The following is a 10,721-nucleotide window of genomic DNA, read 5'->3' as shown; positions in this document are numbered from 1 at the left end:
TCTCTCTTAGGGGGCACGATGATGTGTCTTTGACTCATTTCCATTTTCATATCTCTCCTTGTGATTGAAGTCAGTATCTTTCACAAAATAGACAAACTTTGCTCCTAAGTAAATAGCTTTAATGTATGAGGCAGACTTTTGTTATGGTAAGGAAATAGCTGAGTCATATTTTAATTTTTTTAAATATTAAACATATTTTAAAAATTATATTTGCTTTTTTAATTTTTATAAGGAGAAAAATACTGTTATAATATTCTCCTAAATTTCTTCAAAAGTTTTCATGACCCAAACTAAAACTAAAATTAACGGCAATCGCGGCGACTGCCAAACAAATGGAATAAGATTTCTTCGCCAATGACTTGGTGACACGTTTCAGGCAAGGGCACAAAAACAACCACGGTTCAACAAAATAGAATTGCTATTTTACTTTAGTGCCCTTGAGCCGTACACACGTCCACTTTCTAGGATGACCGTTTCACACCGAACAATCCGGGGGCGGGGGGACCCACAGACCTTTTCATTTAATGGCCGGCGAGAGACGTTGGCGTCAGTTCGCCGGTTGAGTTGCTGACTGAGGCATGGGAAAAGGAAAAAACAACTAGCGTATCTTCCCATCCTTCTATCCCCACATCACGACGACCACGTCGTCTTTTGACTCCTTCTCCTCTCTCGATTCCCTCCAATTCTCCTCCATTTAATCTCTCCGATTTCTCCGTTCCCCTCCATTGCTTTCTTCGCTTTGGGTTTCGGCAGTTTTGTCGTTTTTTTTCTCATTTCTGATTTTATTTCCTAAATTTTTTCATTTTTTTTTTTGGCGGAAATGGGTTCACTGAACGGAGATGGTATCGCTGGCTATGACATGGCTGGAGAATATGAAAGAAAGGGCGAGAAAAATAGTAAAGAGGATATTTCAGGTGGATACGTTTGCGAAAATTTCTCCAGTTCCGAGATTTTCTCAGACGGGGGAGGTTTGATTTCCGATGATAGTGGAAAACAGGAAGCAAAGCGATGTCCGTTGGATATGATAAAAGATTCACAGGAAGCTATGGAATTGGATCAACAATTCTCTGAAATCGAGATCGAGAAGAGACACGTACCTGTTGAAGATCGTCAGGACATGTCTATAATGACGGAAAATTTGAATGAAGTTCAGAATGTTCCATTAGAGGACCTTGGCTCCGGTGCTGATACAGCCGTTAGCTCCGAAACCAACGGCGATGAACAGATCATTCCTCCTCATTCGCAGCTACCAAAGCCAGAGGCACCACCGGGACTCTTGAATCCTCCATCGATGGAAGATTATTATCGAGTAGAGCGATCGCAGTCCTTAACGGAGAACTTGCCAGCAATTGGTAAATACATCCGAGACCGGAGCAATAGCTTATCGGCGGCAATCGTCAAGCGGATATCGTCTTTCAAAGAGAGCGATGAATCGAAATCGAAGTGGAATAATGTGACAGAGTTCAATCTCTCGGGACTCAAGGTGATCGTGAAGCAGAAGGATGAAAACAGAGACTTCGCGCTCAAAGGTCGAATCAGTTTTTTTTCCAGATCGAATTGCAGGGACTGTACTGCGGTTCGATTGTTCTTCAGAGAGAAAGGTCTTAAATTCGTGGAAATCAACGTCGATGTGTATCCGTCGAGAGAGAAAGAGCTGATGGAAAGAACTGGGACGTCGTCCGTACCACAGATTTTCTTCAACGAGAAGTTCTTTGGAGGTCTGGTGGCTCTGAATTCGCTTCGGAACAGCGGGGACTTTGACCGTAGGCTGACGGAGATGCTCGGGAGGAAATGCCCCGACGACGCCCCAGCACCACCGGTGTACGGTTTCGACGATTACGAGGAAGATACCACCGACGAGATGATCGCGATAGTTAGGGTTTTGCGGCAAAGACTGCCAATTCAAGACCGTCTGATGAAGATGAAAATCGTGAACAACTGCTTCGCCGGCGCTGAGATGCTGGAGGTGATGATTCAGCACTTCGATTGCGGCAGGAAGAAGGTACGTTGGATATCCTAATCTAGTGTGTCGCACGCCACAGTATTAGATGGTCTCGCTGGAACAAACTTCATTTTTGTCGCATCGTGCGGCACTGACTCCGTGAGACTATTTAGTTTGGTGGGGTGCGATACATGGGATTGTTCTCATCCTTTTTCTTTTACTGATTCAATTTGAAATGAAGTCAAGACTGCCAAATCGCTGACTAGCCGTAGTCTGAGGGATTTAAAAAAGTAAATAAAAGCATCCAGTAAAACACGTGACCTAGAATGACGGTTATATCCTTTTAGTTAGGAACGTACACAGGAGCTGCCAAACACCAATGATGACGAACACGCCTCAGCTATGATTAAAATGGAGAATCGGCACTCTCTTTTAGTTTTACCCAAAATCAAATTATAATTATAGTAATATAATAAGAATTTTTTTTTTCTTTTTAAAATCATCATTTAATGATTATACCAAATTGGATTTTCATGATTATACTAAATTAGTTTTTTATAACATTTATTATAATTTATTAATCTTTTTAATTATTAAAGAAATAAAGATACATTTCTAGATACATCCAAATAATTATGTCTAATTTTAGCTTCATCTAGAAGGGAAATTATTAAAATCATGATCCTTATCCCATATTATAATCACGGATTGGATGGATTTCTTTTCTGTAGGACAAGTATTTTTCATTTTCTAGAAAATTATATATGTTTGTTGGGATCCAATCATCCAAAACATTTTTTACATGGTGAGGTGATTCACTACTAAAAAACACTATAAAGTGAACTTTGAGCTTATTATAATAATTTCAGCTTCAAGATGAAGTCTTCAAAATTGTTTTTTTAATCTATATATTTAAACAGTTGCAACCAGCGTAGATTAAGAATTACGCTTGAATGAGTTTGGTTGATTTTATAGATATTTATTTGGAATTAAATTTTGGAGAAGAGACTGTTTGGTGAGCTACCTTTTAGGATTAACTTCATATATTATTTCAAATTTTTAAAAATTACTGATTAGTGATTACCTAATGTGTATTTGCAAATGTACTTGCTGTTTGTCGTCCTGGATCACATGTCAACTCTCCAGCTTCATGGTTATTATGAAGGGGTGAGACACCCAACGGGCTGATATGATTCTTTTGAAAGTTAAAAAGTTTGAAGCCACTTATGGCTGTTAGTGAGAGGGGGTCCCATCTTATTATACAGGAACGCTCCCCTTTTTAAAATCTTGGCTCCCTCATATTACCCACCTGTTCCATGCTTTTGATTGATTGTTATGACCTAACACCCATGAGCCTCCTACCTATTGTCCGGCCTTTCTCGTGTGGCTGAATTTGTTCTTCTTTGAATTACTACAGCAAAAGGTAGATGCAGTGAAAAAAAAAGGGCAAATAGTAAAGACCTTTAATTTTGTATAATTGGATTGGAGGAGCAAATTGGTCTTTTCTTCTTGTTCTTCCTTTATACTAATAAGGGGCCTTTTCCTTGTTACATTATAGAAGGCTAGGAATTAATTAAAATTGTTTAAATGATATATTTATCTAAATAATTGCTTTAGTTATATGATTTTAGTTTTGCAAAAATTAAAATATAATTAATTATTTAATAAGAATAAATGTCAAATTAAGTATGCCATACAATCATGTTGAGCCAAGTATTGCTCTGGGAAAGTAGATTGTGTTAGGCATCCAAGTGCATCTTTGAGTTAACCTGCCTTGTGAATTATTTTGAGGAATGCAACACTTTGTATCTGCATTTGCATGGATATAGCATTATTACTTCTGATTTAGCAAAAAAAAAATATACCAAACGATGCCAATCTACTGGAACAGCAGATTGGTGAAGAATTGGATGAATAATTCTTATAATTTCAAATGTATCTGTTTGTATCTGCTTCTAAGTATCTATATCTCTATGGGTCTTAGTGAAATTTATATTACAATATATGTAGGCCATTGAGATTGGGAAGCAGTTGGCTAGGAAGCACTTCATCCATCATGTCTTCAGGTAAGTCCTCATCCCTCATAATGAATCTATTGACTCTGTAAGACAAGTTTCAGTTTTATATGATCTCAATACAAGTACCATCTGCAGGGAACATGATTTTGAGGCTGGAAATCATTTCTACCGTTTCCTTGAGCATGAGCCTTTTATTCCTAGATGTATCAATTTTCGGGGATCAACAAATGACAGTGAGCCCAAAACCGCTGCTGCAGTTGGCCAAAGGCTCACCAAGATAATGTCCGCAATTCTTGAGTCTTACACCTCTGATGACAGGCGCCATGTTGATTATATGGGAATTAGCAACAGTGAGGAATTCCGGAGGTATAGTGTGTCAATTGATTTAATCTGCTTATATGATCTATATTCTACCTTTTACTCATGCTATCTATTAGTAGTATAGGAATGGGAAGCTATAACTTTCATTATGCATTATCCTTTTTCTATACAAAATACATAAGATTACCGTACTCTAGAGTCAACTAATTAGCCCTCTGGTGGTTTCCCAGTTTTTCTTTTGCTTTTTTGAATTTAGAATACACATTCTTTCTGGGGCGCATCTCTTCCATTATTTCCTTTTCCCTGTATTTTTAGACTGATCATATGCAAAAGATGCTCCTAGAAATGGCCAAGCATGCTGTAGATATCAAGCACCCAAGCCTATCAGGTTGGAACAACTAACAGTCATGGACCAGGATATTTGAATTTTTGTCCAACTTTTAGTTATGCAGACCAGTGAGGTGTTACCGTAGAAACAGAGGCTGTAATTAGTGTGGTATTTGAAGAAATAAAAATGAAGCAAGATGACCACAATGATAAAACCCAAGGATTTCAAAGGTAAGGATACTTTTGCAGCCTTTTTTCTTATATTTTGGTATGAGGCAAAGGATTGATCATCCTTAGTAGTGCTTATTATCAAAGGACTTTACCCTGTGCTAGAAACTAAGACTAACCTTGAATATCATAAACTTTGCAATTAAGCTTCTAATGTTGGCTATTTTGATTTTTGGATTCTAGTATGTGAGTGGGCAATGCATTAGTTGTGGGACCTTCCTTAACATATACAAGCATTTGAGTAATGGTTGTTTAGTAATGTGCAATAGAGTTGTGTGGCCTTGTAGGCATTTGTAAGTCATTGAATCCTTGCAAAGGCCTAGAGAGTCAGGTCCTTATACCTACCCCTAATAGTAGTCTTCCACCTTAGTATGGCCTCCCCGAATCTCTTTCTCTTCCTTGTAAAGAAATAATAGAAGATTGTTATGAACCTGAATGGAATCCAGAATGGAAACTCTTTAGAGTAGATCCCTTGAATCCAAACAAGTTTCCAAAATTTCCCAAACACATCAAACTCTCAAAATCATCACTCCTTTCAAAGAATCCTCTCTAGTTTTGGTATATAGATCTTCTGTGGTGGCAATTCAAACAGTTTCTATCGGCAACCATGAAACCATCTTTGGTATTCCTATCCATCCATCCCATATCCCAAGGACTATAAAAGGAAGGGCTACAATGGTTCACATCTGAGTGTCACAAGGATAGGCATTCAACCTCTTTCCTAGAAAGAGGAAATGTTAGTTGGCTATGAGCTCTTCTGATGTTAGATGGAACAAGTTCAATGATGATATTCACAAAGATTGAATCACGCCCACACAATGTTCATCATCCTTCCAAATTACACTAGTGATTTGACTTGACCTACTCTTGCAAATACAATTAAGATTCTTGCCCAACTTTAGAAGTTGATAAGAGACCAGGAGAAACTTTCCTTGCAACACCTAACTCATTGATATACAATTCTACAGAAGCTAGTCCCAGTCCTTTCTATGGCCTCCAACTCTTCCCCCATGACATTATTCTGGTTTCTGAAAATATCACTCAACCCAAAATTTTAAGAGAAGCATCCTTGAAGAGAAACTTCCTCACATTTCCACCAGTGTAGGAATCCTCTTATGAACATTTCTCCAAGAGATGTCCATTAGTACACTTTACATCTCCTTGAAAGAAAACTCCTAGTTTTCCTACCAAACCTTGGCATCCTACCTTTGTACAAATGCTAGCTAGAAGGTGAAAAGTTCCAGGCCCACACTTGCCTAGAAAAGTTCTTTTACCCTCCATAGCAGATCTTCTACAGGATTTTGTCTTTTTCCACCTCCTAACTTTAGAACAAAACCTATACCAAACTCTTGCTACCTGAATCAGCATATATTGCAGAGTGAATGATGATGAAATTATGGGTTCTAAGTACAGATTTATGCTACAATGTGCCAAGTAACAAAGTGAAGTTACTAACTTGAGAAGATAGTTGCTTAAGCAAATTGCAAAGATAAGTTTCAGAAAGGTTTGTGGCAGCTTTTGTGATTTTCAAGAAATGGTTGCATAACATTCTCACTACAGCAAAGAGAAGCCTGGCTTAGTCATAAACAACCTGTAGACTCCATATCACAGAGAAGCGGAAAAAAGCTTCACAAAATCACTTGGATAAGAAACATGGCAGTAAAACAAGAGTTTCTTCTCTGTAAATGATGTGATCTATCCAAGTTTGGCTACATCAAGCAGGAAAGCTTCTACTTTGTACACAGTGAAGGGAGCCTTTACGCCCAGCATGCCCAAACCAATCATAAATCTGTGGAAGTAGAACGTAAGTGAGAAGGAACTAGAGATCTTTCTTAGATTAGCTTGGCAGATTGTTCAAGTGACAATGACAATAATTCAAAATAAAAGTGATCAGAAAGGCATCTTAGAGGTTGATGAAGAGTTTGGGCATCAGTCCTCCCCTACACCCGAGTAATGGTTTTGATTGACACAGATTTAAACCATATGATGTGGGGAAGAAGAAATGCCTCCTGGATTCTGGACTTCTCTGAAGCAGCTTCCCAAGTAGTTTCATAGAATTGCCCACTTGATTCTGCAGCTGTACTCAATTCAGATGTACCAAAACCCCACATATGACCAAGGAATGCATTGATGACCTAGTAGATCCAAGACCAGCACATGCACTCAGTCTCTTACATTTTAAAGAAAAAAGGGTTCTCAAACAATGTTGTACTGGGAACAGAGAAGTATTTTGTTGGCCCTTACAAGGATTACTGGAAGATACCTCACCATTCTATCTCTCCTAGGCATTCTCCAAGATGAATAGGTCTGCAATGGATGCCTCAGAATAGCATTTAAATTAGGTCTGATGAGAGACGAGTTTGATAATTCCCTATTAGGAATTAAGTCTTATTGACTGATGATTACTTGGCAGCTGTGCTCTAAGAAGAATCATTTGGGAAAGATAAGTCTATGGCATTACACCAGGAAAGACTTAGCTGTGCGATCAAGAAAACTGACTCCTTCATAGCATACCAGTTACTTCCAAATTAGAAGGTGAAGTTACATTATGTCAAGGTTTTCTCAAATGTGGAGGAGAATGATGCGAGTATGATCATAAGAAAGGGGAAAATTGAGTTTGCTGCATTTAGGTGTTGTGTTGTGTTGGAATTATATTGCAATCTAGTCTGTAATAAGATAGCTAGACAGCATTAGTAATTAACTAGTTGGCTAATAGGAAAATTAGGTTTTAGCTAGTAACTGATGCAGAGGGTACATGATGCTGCAGTGGATTTTATGTTTGCATCACTGTGACATGGGTGGTGTAACAGCAAGAGTTGGAAAGGAAATTCTTTACTCTCTGAGAGTTCCTTTCATGAATTTTTAATCAATGGTTATCATCACTTTGATACATGAGTAAGGATTCAACTGTTATTAGGGGGTTTTAGTCTATAAAGAGGGGTTGCATCTATTCTTTTGTTCTTTAAGCACATTTCTCTTTGTGGTAAATTGCCTGCAGTTCATGTGATTCAAACTGTCCTTTTTTCTTATTGTTATATTCTTTGTTCTTCAAGCACATTTTCTCCATAGCTAATGCTTAATCTGATCTCTAAGAAACCTTAAACACAATTTCCCAACTGAAATGCTGGATTTTGGAAGATTCTCTGTATAGCATCACTTTCCTGTGGGTGCTAAGCAAATCATTTCATCATTTGTAATAGGGATTTAGCTGTCAGTTGTACCAACATTGGCATTATGCCAACATTACTACTTCCAATCGCCTAAGTAACCTTTCTTCACTGATACTAGATGGTCCATCAAGTTGAAATGAACTTAAATTTGATCAAATGACAAGAGTTCATGAATTTCCTCCACTTTCTTTCCTTCTAGTGAGTTTCTTCAATATACTTGAATGTACACAAAACTCTTCCTCTCTCTCTCTCTCTTTCTCCCTCCTTCTCCCTCCCTTTCTCCTCCCTCCCTCTCCTTCTCTCTCTGTCTTACACACACGCACACACAGTGTTTCTCCCTTCAGACTGGTCCTTGCATAGTGGATCATGATCCACAATGCACTGCAAAAAATGCAGTGTCCCACACTTTTAAGTTAATGAGGCCGAAGTGATGTTATTTTCTAGTTAAAATGATGGTGATGGGTTTAGTCAGGGTTGTGATGGTGGCTGCTAGTTAAAATAGTTGTGTGGGAACCAACAATAGTATGCGGTTGTGTTCGCTATTGGCAAAAGAAAGTTGCATTGTTTTGTCATCATATTTGATGTGAACTAAAAGAAGCAATGGTGAAGATCAATGGTTATATTGGCCACTCTTGATCTGGTTTCAGTTGGTGGGTTCAAACTTGTGAATTTAAAGCATAGGACCTAACTTTCTTATTGATTATGCATGTGTTGGTAGTTCATCAGTTGATAATTTGAACAATTATTTAACTTGAACAGATGAATTGTGGTTCACCATCCAATCTGATTATGGTCATGGAGAGCTTAAACTGAAATAATTTCTTTTGTGAGTAGAATAATATGGCTACCAAGGCCAAATCTTCACAGCACACTGTTTTGTCATTACTTTTCTCATGATTATAACTATTCTTTCTTCTCAAAAAATGCAGATATGTAAATTTGGTTCAGGATCTTCACCGGGTAGACATCCTAGCACTCTCAACAGATGAGAAACTGGCCTTCTTCTTGAACCTGTACAATGCCATGGTCATCCATGCAGTGATTAGAGGAGGGCGTCCAAATGGGGTCATTGACAGGAGATCCTTCTTTTCTGACTTCCAGTACCTTGTAGGAGGCAATGTCTACTCCCTCAACATAATTAAAAACGGGATCCTCAGAAATAATCGGAGATCACCATACTCCTTAATGAAACCCTTCAGCAATGCTGACAAGCGCATAGAGGTGAAAACCTTTTTATCTACTACATTTTCTTTATTTTTAATCCATGTTTTACATTCTAATGTGGAAGCTGGAACTGCAGCTGGCCCTTCCAAAAGTGAATCCATTAATCCATTTTGGACTCTGCAATGGAACAAGATCAAGCCCCTCGGTCAGGTTCTTCTCACCCAAAGGGGTTGAAGCAGAACTAAGATGCGCTGCAAGAGAGTTCTTCCAGAGGGACGGGATAGAGGTGGACTTGGACAAAAGGACAGTCCATCTTAGCCGGACCCTCAAGTGGTGAGTCATGAAACCATTCCCGTTTTTCCGTTTAGGACTGGGAAAATAATGCTAGCTTCTTGTTTATTGATGGAGGACCTTCCTACACTGCAGGTTCAATGCAGATTTTGGACAAGAGAAAGAGGTCCTCAAGTGGATCATGGATTACTTGGATGCAACTAAAGCAGGTCTGTTAACTCATCTGTTGAGCGATGGAGGAGCCGTTAATGTGGCATACCACAATTATGATTGGTCCGTGAATTCCTGAATTCCCAAATTGATCCCTAGTTCATTCTCATGGTTTGGACATGGCAGTGTGTGAAGCATTTATAATAGGAGTGCCTACACTGGTGAGATTGATCTTCTTTATTATGTAAATATTGTAGATTTTGAAAACCCTGATCATTGTGGCCCTAAGAAGAGGCTTCAGAAGTTGAAAGAAAGTATATTTTATATTTTTTCCTTTTAGGCATTATAATCCTAGTGTCTGTTTTTCTTTCTTTCATTTTTTTTCCCGGTTGTAGAGAAGGCGTGTATCTTGGTTGAGTTTGAGGAAACTAGCTCCAACCCAACTCAATGTTTGGGCTTATTGAGTGGATTTGAAGTATCATTTTTAATTCTTGGATTAATTTTGGATTGAGGGTTTTTTTCTGTTTTTTTTTTATTTTTTTATTTTTTTTTTAATTTAGAATATAATTTACATTTGACTTTGATCAATAATCCAAACCAACTCAAATAAGAATTAATAAATTTTATTATATTTAGTACATGCTTAGTACATGGAAATGGAGAGTGGGAATGACCATCTCATTCATTTTCTCTTTCATTCCCATGTTTGAATAACTTAAGGGGGTATTTGGCTAAAGAGTGAGAATAGATATCTCATTCATTCTTTGTCTTCATCGTCATCTTATAAGAAAATATAAAATAGTCTCAAATTATTATTTTACCATTGAATTTCATTTATCAATCAAGCCTTTATTATTTAGTAACAAAAAAACTCTCAAAATTTATTTATTTTTTAAAATGAAAATAAAAAAATTATTTTAAACTATGTGTAAGGATGTTATCATCAATTTATTTATTTTTTATTCACATTCTTTATTCCCTCACACCAAACATGTCCTAAATATAATAAAAACATTATTTATGGGTAGATTTAATCTAGTCCACCTAATTCAGATTTCATTCATACAACTCAAGCAATCAAGTCTAAAAGCGGGATTAGGCTTAGGTTGA

General features: G+C 37.6%; 1 protein-coding gene across 1 annotated transcript; it reads left to right on the top strand.

Moving 5' to 3' along the window:
* The first annotated feature begins 419 nt into the window (after positions 1-419).
* On the top strand, positions 420-10,111 carry LOC100263256 (uncharacterized). The gene is made up of 6 exons (XM_002272919.5): positions 420-2,002; positions 3,953-4,008; positions 4,096-4,326; positions 8,936-9,227; positions 9,307-9,503; positions 9,597-10,111. Exons 1-6 carry the CDS (start codon positions 821-823, stop codon positions 9,748-9,750), a joined length of 2,112 nt encoding a protein of 703 aa, XP_002272955.2. The 5' UTR covers positions 420-820; the 3' UTR covers positions 9,751-10,111.
* The last annotated feature ends 610 nt before the right edge of the window (positions 10,112-10,721 follow it).

This window comes from Vitis vinifera, chromosome 1 (assembly GCF_030704535.1).
Source record: "Vitis vinifera cultivar Pinot Noir 40024 chromosome 1, ASM3070453v1".
In the NCBI taxonomy this organism is placed as follows: domain Eukaryota; kingdom Viridiplantae; phylum Streptophyta; class Magnoliopsida; order Vitales; family Vitaceae; genus Vitis; species Vitis vinifera.
The sequence above is the reverse complement of the archived record's forward strand: the minus strand, read 5'-3'. Positions and strand labels throughout refer to the sequence as shown.